The sequence below is a fragment of the Diabrotica undecimpunctata genome, chromosome 8 (assembly GCF_040954645.1).
Source record: "Diabrotica undecimpunctata isolate CICGRU chromosome 8, icDiaUnde3, whole genome shotgun sequence".
Lineage (NCBI taxonomy): Eukaryota > Metazoa > Arthropoda > Insecta > Coleoptera > Chrysomelidae > Diabrotica > Diabrotica undecimpunctata.
Window position 1 is genome coordinate 67,481,284 of NC_092810.1, and position 20,540 is coordinate 67,501,823.

A 20,540-nucleotide genomic window follows, 5' to 3' on the forward strand; every position below is an offset into this window, starting at 1 on the left:
ATAAAACTAGTAGTAAAAATAGTTCGTAGGTTCAGCTTATTTAGATTTTGTAGTACATATTCTAAAGCAAGATAAATAGTGTTGTGGATAAGGCATCTCCCTCTGTTGATTCTTTTGAGATTTCGATGTCTACTTCGTCTTCTCCTTCTTCGTCTACCGTTCCCTCTTCCTTATTAATTTTTTCTACATTATATTTCTCCGTGAATAATTATGTATAGTGATCTGCCCATACTTGCTTATATTTATTGCCGTCTATTATATTTATCCTTTTTTTATTCCGTTTGTTCTACCTTGATATTTTTTGGTTTGTTGTTTAATATCTCAATAAAAAAATTTTTGGTTTCTATTTGCCCTTTTCTGTTCTATTTTTTGCATTTTTTCATCTACCCATCTACTACATAACTTTCTTAATTGTTCTCATTTTTTTGTCTGTCTTCCTCTTTATCCGTTCTCATCCATTTACTTCTTACTTGCACCTTTTTTGCTGATATTTCTTTACATTCCTGGTTATAACATATATTGACATTTTATTTTTTCTGTTGGTTTTTCTGTTTTGTTTCTATTTTAACTTTTTGTCTTACAGTGGCTGTGACCAAAAAGTTATATGAGTCTGCACACGCACCTTTAAATGTTCTCACATGCTTCATTGATGATTGTTTTCTTTTGTTAATCAGTATATAATCTTGCAAATGTAAGCATAAATTTTATTGAAATTATTATCATGTTGGTGCTAGTTGCTAGGCCGTCTTTTGAAGTTTTTCTGTACAGCATGCTTTCCAGCAATTTGTTATAACAAAATCCTCTTTTCTAATCTGGGAATTGAGGTCTCCCAGTACAATTATAGCACCTAATAAGTGAAGGGTAACATAGGTTAAATTTAATTCTTAACTGTATATTTACTATAATTTAGAAGGTATTAAATTGGGTTGTACATAATATATGTTTAATTAGTACTTTTTTCCTTTTCATTTTAAGAAACTAATTAAGTCAACTATTATAGCAATATAACGTACCTCGAGAAGTATAGTTGGTACTTTGCTGGCGTCCACAATATATTTTTTTAGTAAGTTCCTTATTTCAGTACTCTTTTCTGCTTCATTAATCCTTGATTCTATAAGTTTGTCACATTCATTTCTAGGTAACTGTCCTTAACGAACATGCAAATTCGTTACTAGGAGGATTTTATTTTAACATTTTTCCTTTCACTTTCTGTATCTGCATTATTACATTTTTCATCTCCGGTAAATGTTTATTTAATTAAATTTGTTTGGAACAATGTATTATTCAATTATGAAGTTTGTTTACTTAGATATACAAAAGATATATCTGTGAAATAATAAATAATCGGCCGCATGATTTAATAGTTTTTAATTTTTCGGAGAAATGATATATTTGATTAATTAAAATATTACCTGAACTTTTAAAGCTTCTATTAGTTTATCTTGATGTTGTTCTATTGTCTTTACATCTGTAATGCCGGGTCGGTCCGCTGTTAGAAGAACGACAGCTGAAAATAATCCCACCTCAGTATCGTTGAGTGCCAAAGCGTTGAAACTTGCGGCAAAATGAATTACGGATGATGTGAAATCGCCCTGAAAATAATGTCAATTTTAATTAATAATAAAATATACATATGGATGTCTTCCTAATTAAGGATTATATTGAAATACCTGCAATATACAGGGTGGGTCACTCAAAATAGTTCAGCCTGATAAATTAGATTTTGTGAAAATGCTGAAACATGTCGATTCTTATTCCAAAAGGGTCATCTTGTAAAGATGTAGACATTTGATATTTAGTAACCTCCTCCCTTCTAGTACCAAATACCCTTAATTTTAAATTAGGAATAGACCATAAGTGGCTTCTCATTAGACAGTTATTTTTATTAGTAACTAAATTTTAGTTACTATTTGAATTGTTGTTGATAGCTTTTAAAAGCGATATTAAATAAATATATTTTAAATGAAATTGATTGTTTTTTACCAGCTGTGGTACGACCGTGTTGTTGGAAAAGTAGAAAAGCAGTTACGAAAAAAAAATCCAATATTTTAATTAAACAGGAATACACAGGAGATTAGCCAATACTTGATACTAGGAAGCTAAGTAAATATTATAAGGACATCTAATCAATTAGTGAACTGAAGAAAATTGAAATACGCTACCGAAGATTGTGTTGGAAAGAGGCTTGAAAAACTACAAGTATGAAAGAAAATAGTCTTTTTTATCTTTAAGAAAGAAATAAAACAAGAATCTAAGACAAGTGAGACTAGAAGAACCACCACTTCATCATGAAGCTACCGATAAAGGATGCAAAACGCTGAGATGCGCCCAAACGTGGCTTGTCCAAAAAATACATGCCCAAAAAAATACTTATCAAAAAGATCTACGTCCTGACCCGGAAGGCGAATATTTTATTCTCAATATAATAGGGAAAGATTTTTCATTTCATTTAAGAAAATTTATATTTGCTGCTTTTCTTGACCTTATCTTCTTGATATCAAGGTCAAATATATATTAATACTTACATCATACATCGTCTCCAACTGCTGTCTGCTAACTGTAGTTCCGTCATCAAACATCATTGAAGTGTTAGAGGTCAATCTCGCAACGTGACTCAACCAAATTTCGAAAAATCCCATTTTAATCAAAATAAGTTGATCGTCTTGTCCCAAGTCGCAAAACCCAGGAACTCTTTTAGCAAATTCAACCACCCTTTGAACGCACGGCGTAATATTAGAAGCGAATTGTTGCCATAACCAGCATCTTTCCATTTCCATGGATTCAGCAGTAGAAGAAGCAACCTCACTATCTGATTCAGGACTCGCGGGAGGAAGAATTATAGGTTTTCTTGAGATATTCTTAGTGTGCTCTTCCGTATACCTAAAATAAATAAAAATATTAGAATTAATCATTCAAAACTGACATTAATTACTGTTTTTATATTTTTCAAGATCCTGTCTATTTACTTAATATTTTCGACATGTCGTATTTAGTTAATATACACATCTTAAGGTAGTTGCTTAAAATAGAAAAACCAAGAACCAAAAGATTGTCTGTTTTTTATTTTTAAAACTACTAGATAATTCATTTTAGACAAATTGGTTTCCTTACGTAATGTTTTGGAATAATTCTTAAAGTTATGACTTTTTGCATTATATTTTTGGTACAAGTAGATGTTAGATTTTTAGATTTGAAAGAAAAAAAATTGAAAAATTTAAAAAAACAATTTGATTTTGCTTCGTAGATCTTTTCATACTGCTACCTGAAAGATATTTTGTGTATTTCCTATCACCATCAGTTAACCATTCTGGTCCACTGCTGAATATAGGCCTGCAATAACTGCTTCCACATATTCCGGTCTTAAGCGCTGTGTAAACAGTTGATTATTATCCTCTTTATATCGTCGCTTTATCTGGTGGGTGCTCCACCACTAGTCCTTCTATCCTCTCTAGCTCTCCATTTTATTAGTCTTCTAGTCCAACGGTTGTCACTCATTTGAACTATGTGACCTGCCATTCTCCATTTAGACTTTAGACAGTATAAACTATTATAAAATGTCAACTATTCTCCTTCTCTGTCTTGGTCAGTCTCTGTCTATGTCAGGTCAGTGTTCGGTATTCTGTCTTTCCTGGTGACTTTTAACATCGCTCTCTCCATTCCTCTCTGTACCACTTTTAGTTTGTTTATTTAATGTTTGTCAATATTAAGTATTTTTATACTATGCCTGGGGGTTATGAGCGCAAGGACTAGGTGGATTAAGAAGCTGATAACCCGCGTTCATGCCCACAGCCGGTCCCAAGCGCGGATAAAAGAGGAGAGTTGATGGGCCAAGTTAGCATCCTATCCATTGTGAAAGAACACAAGGCTCAAAGAACCGATATAAAGCCTCAGAACCAGACGGAACATAAGATGACGAACCACGCAGGGAAAAGGAAAACGAGAAGGAAAAATAATCCCAAAATCAGATTAGCAACATGGAACATTACTTCTTTCAACAACAAAGACCAAGAGATAATAGAAGAACTGATAAATAAAAACGTAGACATTTGTGTCATCCCAGAAACCAAGAAGAAAGGTAAATTCCAAAGAGATATAACCAATATTTTCTAGCATACAGTGGAGTGAAGAAAGAAGAACGAGCACGAGCAGGTGTAGGTATACTTTAGGAGGAACGAGAGGCATTCTACGAACAATTGCAAACCATCTTGGATGAAATATCATGAAGAACCCTTAATTCTTATGGGTGACTTTAAATGCACGAATCGGAAATAAAATAGTTCCAGGAGTAAAACAAAGCTTTAATGAAAACCATGTCAAAGCAAATGGAGAACTCATGGCTAATCTCTGTGCATTTAACGAACTGAGAATCAATAATACATTTTTCGACCATAAGCTCCAGTATAAATATACATTTGAAAACTCTAGGGAGTACAAATCTATGATTGATTTTATAGTCATCATAATCATTGGTGCTACAGCCCTATAAAAGAGCCTCGACCTTCCCAAGTCTATTACGCCAGTCAGTTCTATCCATTGCCAACTGTTGCCAGTTTGCTGCGCCTATTTGTCTACCATCCTCATCTACACCATCCCTCCATCTGAGTTTTGGTCTACCCCTACTTCTACTTCCCACAGGTTGTAACATAAGGATTCTTCTAGGAGGGTTGTTCTGCTGTGATCTTGCCAGATGTCCTGCCCATCTTAGTCTTCCTATTTTTATAGTCACCAATATAAAAATCTACTTTTAAAGATATCCGAACTTTAAACTCAGCAGATGCAGGGAGCGAACACAAACTAGTACTAGGAAAAATAAGAATGAAAATAACACCAAAACATTTTCTACAGGAAATCACCCAGGAAAAATTCAATGTAGAATCACTGTGAAACGACTCTACAAGAGAAATGTACCAAAGGAAGCTGGCACAGAAGATACAGCTGAAACCAATAGACGACATCAAAGATATAAACCTATTGAAGGAGAGTGGAAAGTGAAGACCTTAAATTCAGGTACACACATACATATTCAGGACCAAGCTATTCTTCTTCTACTTTTTATATCTTCGATTTGATTTTCTTTACTCTTTTATGATTTGTCAAGTATATGTATTCAGCTACTTGTTCTATATTTGTTTGTTCTGTTGTGATTTTAAGTCTCTTTCTTAGTGTGTTACAGTTTTAGTTTTATAAAATTTCATTTTGAGTCCTAATTTTATTGTTCGATATTTAAATCTTTATTCACTTTTTTTTTAATTTGTCTTTTTAACTAAATATAAAAGATGCTTTATATATAAAGATATAGAAGAAATGCTTTTTTTAAAGTCCACGAATGCCATAAACAACGTTATGTGATATTTGTTTACTTCTTCGATTAATAATTCCATAGTTAAAATATTTGTGGAAAATTATTTTCTGAATCCAGTTTGCTCCTTTGAATGTTAATTATTTAGTTTTGATGTTAATATATTTGTTAGTATTTTAGTTACTAACTTTATGGTGGTTATGGGAGCTGAATATCAATATTGCCAAATTTTAAATAACAGAACGGACTATGTTTTATAATAAGAACAAGAAATATAATTTTATTACGGTTTGCACTAGGTCCATATTGTACAGTCTCGGACCTGATTATGTAAGAAATAAGGACAAGTAAAAAATATCCTAAACCCACCCAGATGAAAAATACTACATAAAATATCAGATCGCTCAACTCAAGGAACCAAGAAATAAGCCAAGTGCTGAAAGAGAAACAAATATACATTTGTGCTCTATAGAAAACAAAACGGAAAGGAAAAGGACAATCAAAATTAGGCGAATACATACTAATCTACAGTGAAGTAGCAAAAGAAATCAGGGACAAAAGAAAGTGTAGCCTTAATAATACACCAGAAGTACCAAACTAACACCAAAGTGTGTCCATACATATCAGAAAGGATTTTAACAGCAAAGATAAGAATGAAGAAGGAATACCTGAACATCATCGGAATACGGCTCAGAAAATATTAAGCCTCAAACAACAAGGGAAACGTTTTATGACGAATTACTACAAGTAGTAGATCAAGTCATAGGGAAGATGATAATATTGGGGGATTAAAACGCTCGCATAGGCAATCATGTAATACCCGGAATTAAGAAAATACACAAAGAGAATGTTAAAAAAGAAAATGGAGAACTGATGATAAACTTCCGCACGAATAATCAACTTAGAATAAACAACACATTTTTTGACCACAAAGACCAACACAAATATACATTCAATAACACCCGTGAACAAAGATCTACGAGAGATTATGTTATGTATTACCAAAAGAGATATACATCCATCAAAAATCATCGTCTCAGCAGATGTAGGTAGCGACCATAGCCTAGTACCATATTAAATAAGAGTCATCATGAAATACTTCACAAGAATATCGGATTAGATTGCTAGGAATGAAATATTAGAAAACCATAACATTAAGGAAAGCTGGAAAAACTCAAAAATAAAATAATTAGGGCAGCAACAGAATCATTTGGAGAGAGGGGCGTAACGAACACTAACATATCAAAAAAGAAAATCCCATAGTTTAGAGAGGAAGTGATGATAGAGAATATAAAGAAAAGAAGAAAAGCTTTTTACAACACACAACACAATAAACACAACAACGATACAACCACTATAAATGAATCAGAAATGAAACGAATATTTTAGTCACACAAATAACAAGGGAACGCTGGCAGAGCTTCTCAAAACAGAAGCTTCGGAACGACTTTTACGGAACACGGAGCACGACTTCTACGGAACACAAAAAGAAATATAAAAAATGTTCAGAGGACAAACAAAAGAGATTAACGAACTAATAAAAACGAAACCCATTCGCATTCAGAAGGATACATGGGCAGACTACTTTCAATTCCTATTTGCTTAAGATGATAATAATGAATCACCAATGCCAGAAATGACGACAAACGAAGAAATAAATATTAAGAAGGAGGAGCTAAAGGAGCTAAATAGAATATCACTAGGAGACGATCGAACACCCAATGAACTCCTAAAGTACGGAGGACCAGATCTGACCAACAAATTATTAAAACTAATCCAAAAAATAATAGAACAAAACAGAATACCACAAAAATGGAGATCAATCATCCTAATATCTCTCTTCAAAAAAGGGAGACAAATCGGACCCGGAAAATTGCAGAAAAATTAATTTATTAAACACAACACTAAAAATAACGTTAAAAGCGATAACAAATAAACTTAATGAAATTATAACACTAGCAGAAGAACAACAAGGTTTTAGGTCGGGAAGATCATACAGCGACGCTATATTTATAATGAGAAAAGTGTAAGAGAAATCATTAGAATACAAAAAACCGGCATATCTTTGTACCTCTAGAAATAATCAAAACGATCGAAAATATCTACCAAAACAACACAATAAAAGTAAAAGTAGAAGAAGAACTAACTGATTCAATTGAAGCTAGCAATGGAATAAGAAAGATAAATTCCCTGAGTCCTGTATTGTTTAAACTGATCATGGATGAAATAATAAAAGCAGTAAGAACTACAAAAGGATACCAAATACGAGAAAGACAACTTAAAATAATCTGCTATGTAGACGACGCAATACTACTCCCTCAAAATAAAGGTAATTTACAACGTATGCTGCACCAATTTAATATAACCGCCAGAAAATGTTAATTTTTCCAAAAAGAAATTCATGGTTATAACAGCAAATATTTTAAGATGTAAATTGTAGCTGGAAGGTCAGATAATAGAACAAGTGCAAAGTGATGAAGTTTAAATATCTAGGCATCACAGTATCTAGCTACGGAAAGGTCAAAACAGAAGTGGAAGATCAAGTAAATAGAGCAAACCGAGCCACAGGTTGCCTGAATGAAACAATATAGAAATATAAAAATATCGAAAAAGAAATGAAAGACAGAATTTACAAAACAGTCATCAAACCAATAATGACATACGCTAAACACTACCTGACATAGAGAGAACAAAAAGACTGTTCGAAACAGCAGAGATGAAAACTCTAAAAAAAATTGATGCCAAGACACTATGGGACAGAGCTAGAAGTACAGATATAAGACGTAGATGCAAAGTGGAGAATATCTAGGACTGAGTAAGAAATAGAAGAGTAGAACGTAACCATCATATCATGTGCATGACAATAAATAGAGTAGTAAAGAGACCCAATAGGAAGACGATTAACAGGAGTATCACGTACACGATGGAACAACCACTTGAGTTACATTGAAAAACAGACAGGGTCATGTCTACATAAAAAGAACAAGAAGAAGAAGATTTATTATTTTATTATTTGTAGTAAAAATAACTTGACTATCCAACAAATAGCCAAACGGGCCAGGCGACCGAATCGCATTCACTTCACTGTGAATGATTTAATGGATGATGGTTCAGGACCTGGCCAGAAAACGTAAGACTAACGTAGTAGTTTAAAATTCTAAACGGTGTTACACTCCCATAGATCCCTATTAAAAGAGCGGATATGCTTAAAAAGCCAGAATATAGATAGATAGTGAAAAAATCTTTGATTGTGTCTTTAATTTAAAAGTATTCGATTTTCGTTTCTAACTACACTTTTGCCGAATTCCAGTCTATTAAATTCTAAAAAACAAGTAATAAGACAGACATCTCCAAAGTTTACCAATAAAACCTATTTTTCTACAATTCTCTCATCATACCGTCCAATGAGTCTTCTGCTAACTCTCGCAAAGCTTTTTGAAAAGATCCTTATGATTTGAATCGAACCTATTATCTTGACAAATAACTTAATACCAAGCTACAAATTTAACTTTAGACAAAAACATGATACAATCGAGAAAATATATAGAGTAGTCAGAACAGCTAAAGATGCCCTTGAAATATATTAAACAAAATTCTACAATCATATATAACAGATAGATATCCTTTTTAATTAATTATGGCGAAGTTGCACTTCCCTATATTCGATCTCGGCAGCAGTCCCTCAAGGTACTCTACTCGGTCCAACTCTATATATTTACTATACATAACTGATATCCCTACTACAAAGAATACAACGATTGCTGCATGTGCAGATGACACCAACATAATGTCCATTCATGTGATTTCAAGATAAGAATCCAGAAAATTGTAAAACGATTTAAACCAGTTAGAAAATTGGTTAACACTATGGCGTGTCAAAGTAAATAAAACTAAATCGACTCTCATCACATTCACGCTAAAAAGAGAGAACTGCCCTCTAGTATATATAAACGGAAAATTACTACCTACTAGGAACGATAACAAAGGGTATTAACATAGATAATCACCCAAATTGGGGAAAACATAGATGGTCCAAACGACTACAGCTGAGCATACTGTTTAAGTATCCAAAATAAACTTTTTCTCTATAAGGCAATACTACGACCGGTATGGATGTATAGGATTCAAATCTGGGGAACTACCAGTAACACAAATATGCAAACACTACAAAGATTATAATCCAAAGTCCTTCGTGATGTCTACAATACCTGATGGTATATGCCAAACTATGTTATTCATTATGACCTGAATGTTGAAACTGTTTAAGGAGCAACTGTCACTCAGTGTACAAACTACTTTAAGAGACTATAATTTCATCCAAATCCACTTGCAAACAACCTCCTGATCCCACCACTGTTTAGAAGACTAAAAAGGTTGGATCCTGTAGATCTCACTACCGCTAGGAACTAGATAGAAGTTACTCATTTGTATAAAAGTCAGAAATTTGGTAGTGTAAACCAAATATGGGTAAAGGGTGCTCACCATTGGGTGTAACTCCCACTGTATCATTTTTCTATATCTTTTATACATATTGTTTATTGTTATATTGATAACATATTGCAATATATAAAGGAAGTTAAAAAAACTTTATTTACTAGTACTTTGTTAAAGTTCTGTACTAAAAATCATGTCTGTAACATTTTGTATTGGAAGTGTTACTAAACTAAAGTAAAGATGTGTTAAACGACACAAAATATAATAATACAAGAGTAAAAATTTTGGAAAAGAAAGATCGCTTGATCAAATTTATAATTTTTTCTTAATTTCGGCCACATTAGTGAACGTTGTGAAACATTACCACACAGTGATGTTCTTTCCAAAAATATTTTAAAAAGTCTTCCAATGGTTATTTAATCAACGTCCAAATTATATACAGGCACATACCCACAATTCGCATGATGAGCTTGAGACACACTAAGGATCATGTCGTATACGGCTAATTGTTTCGTTTCAGCATCGGATTGATCCGCATCTGATGTTGTCACTCTCAATGGCTCGTCGGTACTTCTTTCCCTCGACCGCTTTGGCACTCTGCCGTATCGAACAGCTAAAAAACAATAAATAAAATGAATGCAAACATTTCAATATACTGGATATCGAATGCGGCTAAATGAAAGAGAACATCATTATGTTTTAAATAAAATTATTATTTTTTTTATTAAAAAGAAACATTGCCGCATCCACCAACAGGTTATTAGCGGCGTTACTCAGTAAACAAACTTTAAATCTGATCCAAATATTTATTGACATTAGGTAATTTAATCAGTTTTTTACGTGACAGTTTTCTCCTAATAAATCTGGTAGAGACGTTAGAACCGTTTGAATAAACCGTGTACTAGCACTAGTTTTTTACTGTCGTGTATCTGGTTTTAGCGATCTTAATTTAGATTGCAATAGAAACCATTCGCGCTGCCACTGACCAATCACTTTTTGTTTAAAAAACGTTTTGAGATCTTTACATACACTCTTACGCACTAATTCAGATTCCGCACTTGTTGCTGCATCACGAGCACTACTGTCTGCCTCTTCATTGCCGATGATTCCTATAATATGCGATAGGATCCATATAAATTTTGGAGTTATGTGGTTTTCTTGAGCGATTTGTAGTTCAGTTTTTATTAGTTGCTCCAAGGGCTGTTTAGGATACTGATGCTCGTAGATACAAGAAGAGAGCTGAGCGAGTCGGTGAGAAAAAATAAAATTATTGTAACAGCTAAAACGGTAAAGTTCAATTACTTTAACTTATTTTAACACTAAAATTATGCGACACTTTATGTCTGAATCTATTGGGTCACTAACTGAGAGAAATGGATTTGAATATGTTCACACAATCTGCAAAAATTACAAAAATGCAGAATAAAATCGATTAAAGATTAGAAAGGCTTTGTGCAACAATGAAGTGAAATCACTAATGCGAATAATGATGGCAACGATGATCATAATGACGATTATGTCATTTTTAAATATTTTGTTATTATCATTTTTTTCAAACTACATTTCACTATTCTGCTAATTTACTTTTAGTTTTATTTTCTTTTCCTTCTCTTCTCAGTAATCTGGTTTGATAATATCTTTTTACCAAGTCTGATTTAAAAATATTAATTTTATCCGTGGCGTTGCAGTACTTTCTAATGTATATCATCCAGATTATCTTAATTTTCTTAAATGCCTTGTTTTTTCCGTAATTATGTGAACTTAGATTTTTATCAATACGTATAGTATAGCATAATATGCGTACTCAAACGCATAGCACATAAAGCTTTGGCTGTGTATTACAAGAGCCAAAAAGTGCTTGGATCGATGTAAGCTTATTAAATATTTGATTTAAGAAAGAAAATAAGATAAATAGGATATCAGAAATACATTCCTCAGTAAATGAAATTATTTTGTCAAATCTAATAATGGAGTTAGTGTTGCTTTCGTAACCGAATTCAATAAAAAATCTTTTTAACTTTCCCTTTACTCAAACATATATACCTACAGCCGAAATATTCGATCTTTATCGAGCAATTAAATTTATTAATAAAAAGGGCATAGGCACAAACTGACGCCTGTCAAAATGTTCAATGGGTTTTAAATGTATTCATTTATTCGAATCCTGAGAAAACTAAGTATTTTTGAAAAATTTAAACGCGGAATGAAAGATTGCATTAATATCGAGGACCGAAAGTCACTTCGAATATCCAAAAAGTTTTTTTTAAATAAGATATTTGAAATTAAAAGTCACAATAAATTCTCTCTTTTATTAATCTTTCATTCTGCGTTTAAATTTTTTAAATATACTTATTAGTTTTCTCAGGATTTGGAAAAAAATGAATACATTTAAAACACATTGAACAATTTAACAAGCGACATTTTGCGCCTATGCCGCATGAAAATATGTCAAATGATACCACAACACAAGAAATAACCGGTGCATTAAAACAAAAAATAAAGTTGACATCAGGCAAAGAGAAAACTGCTGAGGAAAACTAAATGAGAATTAAAAATATATTCAAAACCCTTCAAAAATTATGTGCAGTAAAAACATGAAAAAAAAACAAGGGTGGATGACAGAAGTACTAGTGAGACTCATGGATCAAAGAAGTCAAGTCAGAAGATAAAAACAAATACAAGAAGATCAGAATTTCATAGTAAAGATTTAATAAAATTGAACACTGTGAAAAGAAACACGATTCATTTCATGAACACAAGAAACTAAAAGAGATCACCGGAATCAAACGGAAACAACTATCCCAAAGTTTAGAAGACAAAAACGGATACAGAATATTAGAAATCAATGAACAGTTAAAAGAATGGAAAACTACATTTATGAATTATTTGATAGAATACTACACACCGATTGTTCAAACGGGTCCATCTATATCAGAAAGTGAGGTTACGGCAATACAAACGACAAAAAATGTAAAAGCACTTGGTCCTGATGAAGTAAGTGCTGAAATACTAGTTTTTGGAAAAAAAATGAAATTAAAGCACTGGATGGTCTCTTTAACACAATTTGTGAAACTGGAATATTACCAACTGATTGGCTTATGTTAACATTTGTCACAATAGAAACAGAAACATTGTGCAAAGACATGCAGTAATTTTCGGACAATAAGTCTTATGAGTCACATTTTGAAGATCTTTCAGCGAGTAATATACAGCAAAATATAAACAATATTATAGGAGAGAATAAACTATACTTAAATTGGATTTAGGAGCGGCTTGGGTACGAGAGAAGCTTTTTTCGGTATACAAGTACTGATAGAGAGATGAAGAGATATAAATCAAAATACATGCTCGGTCACCTAGTTAATAAATTTTGAAAATGCTTTTGACTAGGTCCGACATTGCCAGTTCAACAAAATGCTGGAAATATTGAAAACAGCTAGATTGAAATATAAAGATGTACGAATAATTAGAAATCTATACTTGCATCTAGTGGCAATAATAAAAGTTGAACAAGAACTGTCAGATGAGATAAATATAAAACAAAAAGTGAGACAAGGCTGTAAACTATCGCCTTTACTCTTCAACTTGTATTTAGTGGAAATATCTAAGAAAGCCTTAATGGAAACAGAAGGTATTATTGTAAATGGTTTAAGGGAGACCGGGACTGGTGACGCACCTGGTTGGTTGAAACACTGAGATTTACTTACAACTAAAAGTCTTGACAGCATAGTAATCAGTGCGCAGCGGTGTCCGAAACACACCGATGACCACCACTTATAAACGGCAGTTTTAGTTTGGGATCAGTAGTGATAGTGTCGAGTGTACACGGCATATGTCTCATTTTTTGGTGTGGTAAGTAAATTTTTAATATTTCATATTTTTGGTAGTAAAGATTTTATTTTTAGAGATACTTATGTAATATTTTCTCTTGTATATTGAAGGCAAAATCGTCGCTTATAAAATGTTCTCGTTAGATTTAATACAAATGCCACATTTTAGGTATCGTGCTAGTAAAATCAAAAGGGCATCACGTGGGGTTAGTTGACGCACCCTTTAGGGGTCTGGTTGGTATATGCGTCAACCAACCCCCACCCAAAATTCAATTTTTCTTAATAATTTATTTTATTTCAGCAAAATGCGTGTCTATAAAAAAAAGTCCAAGAAAGGTAAAACTCCACCAGAGATTATGCTAAGGGCAGTCAGGGAAATGAAATTGAACGAAAAATCTATAAGAGAAACAGCAAAAGCATTTGATATCCCCGATGCAATTTTAAGACGATTTTGCAAGAATTTTACGGATGAAAAGATTAACAGTGAAGTTGTTCATCCATCGCTTACCGTAGGATATTTTGGAAATCGTGAGGTAATATTTTATTTAACCTAAAAAAATGTTTTTAAGAAGCACATATCGTCAACTGTTTAAAAAAATGTGGATCATTAATGTTTATGTAAACTTACACAAGTTAGGTATTCTCCAAGATCATAACCGTTTCTTTTTTAGGTGTTCACCGCACAGCAGAAAAATCTCTTCGATGAATATCCAAAAACGGCAAGTGACTGGTAAGCCAATATATATATATATATATATATATATATATATATATATATATATATATATATATATATATATATATATATAGGAATCAAAACCAAATAGCTGGCGCAGATTGGTTTACGGCTTACCTAAATTGACATAGCACTCTTGCAATAAGAACCTCTGAAGCAACAAGCTTACCGCGCTTCAAGTTTCAAAAAAAAATGTAGGAAAGTTCTTTTGCAATTTACAAACGATTCTGAATCGTCAAAGATTTGAACGATTTCAAATGTTTAATTTGGACGAAACAGGAGTTACAACCGTCCTAACACCCAATAGAGCTCGAGCCAGGCGTGGATTTAGGCAAGTGGGTCGTATAACTTCTCAGAAACGCAGTACATTGGTTACTATGGCTCTGGCAGTATCTGCAACAGAAAACTCTATTCCACTATTCTTTATTTTCTAACGAGTTAATTTTAAAGAGCTTTTTCCAACTTCTGGGCCCTCTGGATCAGCTGGAGCTGCAAATCCCTTATGGTGGATGACAAAGGAACACTTTCTACAATTTTGTAGACATTTTGTTAAATATGTTGGTTGTTCCTTAGACAGACCATCACTTTTATTATTGGACAACCATGATTCACATCTGTCTCTAGCTTCCTTAAATTATTAAAAAAATAATGGGGTGACGGTTTTATCATTCTCATCCCAGTGTTCTCATAAACTGAAGCCGCTCCGTCTATGAACCGTTCAAGTACGTTAATTCAGCTTGTGACTCGTCGAATCAGTCACAGCCAAGGTGTTCAAAGGAAAATGATGACGTTTCTCTTTTTGAAAATAAACCCAATTGTTAAATTAACTGTTTTAAAAGTTCCATTCAAGAGGAGAGTGAGAACTCACCTCCTATCACTCCATTAAAATTAAAGCCTTTACCAAAAACTCCAGCTAGAAAGGAACAACCTAAATATAATAAAAAAAACCACATACTGCAATATTGACGGATACACCTATAAAATATACTCTTGAAGAAAAACAAAAGACTGCAAAACAGCCAAAAGAAAAAGTTGTTAAAAAAATAACACAAAAATAGTGCTTCAGGTGAAAATTGAATACAATGCTGACCATCCTGGCATTTTTGTTTGTTTGTGTGAATTGTGAAATCAATAATTAATTTTTTTCTTACACTTAGGTACTTTATTGTTTTTGTACATTTAGATTTATGCCCTTATGATTTTATGTGTTTTTTAAAGTTTTTTGATAACATTTTTTTTATTTATTTACTGCAACTATAGACGTAATATGCACTATTTTATTCGTACTTTTAGTTGAAGAATAGATTAAATTATTTCAAATGTACTAAATTATTAATCTCTAAAAATTTAAATTACAGTTCTGTCATAGCTTGTCACAAATGTCTCAATTCGAGTCTATGTTTCCGTTTAAAATATGGCGATCGCGTACTGACAAACTTCAAAGGCGACATCTGAGAGTGAGCATTCTGATTGTTATTTATTCTGTGTTAATGATGTCACTAAAACCAAAATTAGTTTCGTAAATTAGTTGTTTCTGACAGTGTTTGTGAAATTGTTACTTCAAGGTGGACATCAGATTTGCGTAAGTAAAATAATAATATTAAGATTCCTTATAAATGTTTGATATTTATATAATATAAAGTCACAATAACGTATTTAAAATACTTCACATTGTGAGACCGATTATTTTAGTTTTTATTTGTCATATTATATCCTAAATATCAGTGTTGCCATATGGCAACGCTAGGACGCGCTATTACCGACTCTTGTAATATACTGTTTTTTTTTTTAGAAAAGGCTTCACACTTGAAATGGCATTACAAATTGCGTACGATGATGACATAGAAGTGAACGAAATCTATATTGAGCCTCCAGAGGGTGATCTGACAGATGACGACTCCGGCGAGGAAGACGGTGGTGGACGTGTCGATAACTTGTCAAGAAATCAACTTCGCCCAAAGGCCGATGTTGTTCTTTCTAGCAAGAATGATATAGAAGAAGAGCGAATGGGGATCAAAGATGGTCCGTTTGAGGAGATGGATTTTTAAAGTATTGGGGGTGAAGAATATCTAAAAGTTTAGTCGACAAAAGTCATTTGGATTCGTGGCGATATTGAAGCAACAAGCAAACCTTTTCCACAACCTGCTTATAAAAACTTTAAAACTTTAACACCTACGGAAATGTTCGAGCTATTTTTCGACGATCACTTGATAACATTTTTATAACAGAAACTGAAAGGTATGCAAAACAGAAAAATATATTCGATCTCAACACCAGTACTGAAGAAATGCGAGTTTTTCTTGCCATTCTAATTTTATCAGGTTACCACACTCTTCCTAGTAAAAATTTTTATTGCGACTCCTGTGGAGATATGGGTAACATGTTGGTCAAAGAAGCCATGCGGAGAGACATATTTCTGACTATTTTCCGGTACTTCCACTATGTGGATAATGACAATTTAAATCCTCGTGACAAATTTGCCAAACTACGATCCCTAATTAAAATGTTATAGGATAAGTTTATGCAATATTATGTTTCTGAACAAGAACTGTGTTACGATAATAAAGTATTATGGAAAGCATTCAGGCAAACAATTTATTAGTGGCAAACCTATAAGGTTTGGATATAAAGTTTGGAGTTTAAACACAAATGCTGGCTATTTATTAAATTTTATGTCATATCAAGAAACTGATCCCAATATTAATCCTAAATATCACCCAGTGTTTGGTAAAGCAGCTTCTCCTTTAATTTGCCTGCTAAAAAATTTGCCCGAAGAGAAACAAAAATTGTGCTACTCCCTGTACTTTGACAATCTCTTTACAGGTTTCAGTTTACTTTGGCATCTAAAGCAAATGGGATATACTGCTATAGGTACCACTAAAGATAATCGTCTTTCGAAAAATTGCCCTTTGATGTCAAAGGCCGAGATGAAAATTGAGTTTGATTCAGTAGTTGAACAGGAAAACGGGATAATATTAGTAAGGTGGGCAGATACCAGCATAATAACCGTCGCGTAAACCTCATATGGGGTTTCACCTGTGAATGAAGTAAAACGCTATTCCCAGGCCGATAAAAAGAACGTACAGATAGGCAGACCTCAAGTTATTGCAAAATATAATTCTGCAATGGGAGGCACTGATCTCATGGATGAAAACATATCCAAATATCGTATAGGACTCCATGGAAAAAAATGGTGGTGGTGCTGTTTTACTTGGTTAATTGACTGTTCAGTGCAAAACAGTTGGAATTTAAAAAGAAAATCAGGTGATATTATGACTCAGTTTCAGTTTAAGCGAGATAATGTGAAAACATATTTGTCAAGGGTACAGAATCCGGCAAGGCAGGGAGGTCGTCCAAGTTTAAGTATCTTCAGTAGATCGTTTAGCAGAGTTTCCGATGACGTGCGTTTTGACAATATAGGACATTAATTAACAAAAACCCCTGATAGAAAAAAGAATAGATGTGCAGCTGAAAACTACAAATCCATCATGCGCACAATGTGTACTAAATGCAAGGTTGGACCATGTACATATAAGCTGTAACGTTAATTTTCACACACGATTTTAATTTAAAATTTACTTTTGTAACTAATTAAAATAAATGTTCTTATTTTTTGATCCTACAGGAGACTAGCGTTGCCATATGGCAACATACTGTTTTGAGAAAAATAAATAAAATAAATAATTATTTCTTGTTGTTTTAAGCATAATTAATAATTTACTTAATAAATTTGTTAAAAAATTTTAAACTCCGTCCTTGATGGGTTAATACATTTGAAATAGTATTAGTAAAAAAATAGTATCGTAACTATCTAATTAACAAATATCTCTACTTGTAAAATCTATATATTCTACAGAGCCGTCGCTAATAACAATAACCATTAGGAGGATGCGAATTTATCTTTAAATAAAAAAATTGGCGTTTGTTACTCGAATATTTTTACATTCCACACACAGTGCGGACCTACAATCTGCACTCCCCATCCATAATATATTTTAAATAATAATTTTTTATTTTTATACTTACAATCTCTAGACATTCCTACAGCAAGACATTTTTTGAACCGGCAGTACTGGCATCTATTTCTGTTTAATCGTATCACTAGGCACTTGCCATCTCGTAGGCATCGATATTCTATTTGCTTCTGAATACTTCTTCTAAAAAATCCCTATTAGAAAAAAAAATCAAATTAAAATTCAACACTGTGTAAGAATATTTTTTTATTTTCGCACAATGACATTTCAAACATTTTAAATTAAAAAAATGGTAGTTATTCCGCATTGAGGATTTCGTTTCATGCCTAAGAAAACATTCGCTATGTTGACTATTCGCATTTATTAAAGAGTGGAACATCTAAAAAACTATTTAGAAATCTACGTGTATTCTCTATGGTAAATGATCCCCACACTGCAAGATATACTGCTAGTATTTCTAGATTTGGTACAAAGTTTTACACTCTTAAATATATATTAGTCCAGTATGTTTTGGGTAATTTTATTGCTAGAACCTTAATGCTATCTTTAATGCTTAATCTTAATGTTAGAAATGTTAAGCACACTCAACTTGTTCAGGGTCTACCTAGAACAGAATGTCTTTGGCTTAGTCACATAAATGAAAAGGGACTGGATCTGGTCCCAAAATAGAAGCAAGTTTGTTAGTATACAAGGAAATTTCTATACTCTTGTATCGAATGCACCACCCGGCTAAATTGGCATAGATATATATGATAATTAAGAAAAATGAGCGAATAATTGTAGGCAAAAAGGGAAAAAATCGTAGACGTGAGTAGAAGAAAAAGATCGATATGACAGAGCAATGACTGGAAGAGAGAGGAAAGTCTGACTGGATCCGGCATGTTATCGCTAATTTTAATTCATGATTGTAAACTATTAACGGACTAAGGTGTTCAGAGGCATGGTTATTTCGGTTCCTCGCTGAAACGGATTGGCAGAGAGAGGACATGTGTGTGTACATTGCTAAAAAGAGTAAGGAGATATTGCGGTTACTATGTGTGTATGTAAGGGCTGGATGAGGGAAAACGGGAGTGGATCGCAATAAAAATACTGGTTGAACTGATGCTCAGTAGCGAGAAAGGTTAAAACCTCATTAATGATATGCTTGCTACGTTGATAAAAGAGATACTAAAGATGAAGCGAAAGAACGCAGAGAAAATGTTGTAGTTTTAGAAAAGAGTAGCAAAGTAGATGGGATGGAGAATGGTTGACGAATCGGCGGGGCATAGGACATCAGGTATGTTTTAGAGCGTGCCGTTAGTACAGTGTCACTAGTATAAGGCATGGACAGGAGTGTATCTACGTAGAACTTTAATTTCGGAGGAAATAATTTCGAATTCTAGTCTTATATTAATCTTATATTTTAAGAGATTTTCTTTATTGGTGATGTCAGTTTGTTGGTACTCTGGGATTATATGATTATTACCCATATTTTTTCTTCCTTTAATTGATACCTGCCATGGACAATATTGGGATTTTCCATCTTATTTTTATATAAAGTTCTTTATGTAGCTGCATTAATCTTTTCATTATCTTTGCCGTTATTTGTTTATGATATTGTTCTATGTGCAAAATTTTGTGAATAGCTACTCTGATTTTCGCATAAACTAACTGTAACTTTTATTGCACCTGTTTTGTTTTTCACATAAAGATCTTGTTATATTATATCAAATCTTTGTGAATATAATATTTTCAAGATAGGTTTTATCCTTCTTCTCGTTTTCTTTAGATGTGTTATCCATAAGTTGTGGAGTTTCTCTTGTATTGTTCAGGGCAATATAAAAATAATTTATAAACATTCTCGTAATATATTAGGATCAATAATTAATCTTTATAATGAATTTTAATTTTATTTCATTACAACTCATATGTTTGCATAACCCGGAGTTATGTTACCACACTAACAAGAATTTAAGAATTCATTTAGAGGGTAGTTTTTTGTTGTGGAGAGCAATATTGGGTGGTTTCCAAACCAGATTTCAATTTTGTTGTTTTTCAATTTTTATGGCTTTTCTTACTTCCATTGGTAACAGGAAGACACTGCATATTTTACAGCTTGACTAAGAGAATACCATAAAGAATACTGCTGCTAGTAAATTTATTTGTCAAACTAAGAACAAATTAGAACAAATTAATCTGCGAACTTTTGATGTCAAGATCAAAAAATTTTAATAACGTTCACACAACTCTCTGCTTATATAAACCCAATAGAACATAACACATCATAT

At 32.8% G+C, this 20,540-nt stretch overlaps 1 protein-coding gene across 2 annotated transcripts in view; it reads right to left on the reverse strand.

The window, feature by feature from the left end:
• Positions 1 to 20,540, reverse strand: part of Eip78C (Ecdysone-induced protein 78C) — a 150,357-nt gene that overhangs the window by 21,083 nt on the left and 108,734 nt on the right. For both annotated transcript variants that reach the window (XM_072540433.1, XM_072540432.1), the window contains exons 4-7: positions 18,326 to 18,467; positions 10,184 to 10,346; positions 2,526 to 2,880; positions 1,413 to 1,592 (exon numbers count right to left, since the gene is read on the reverse strand). In XM_072540433.1, the coding sequence (XP_072396534.1) occupies positions 1,413 to 1,592; positions 2,526 to 2,880; positions 10,184 to 10,346; positions 18,326 to 18,467 (840 nt within the window). The remainder of the gene's footprint in view (positions 1 to 1,412; positions 1,593 to 2,525; positions 2,881 to 10,183; positions 10,347 to 18,325; positions 18,468 to 20,540) is intronic.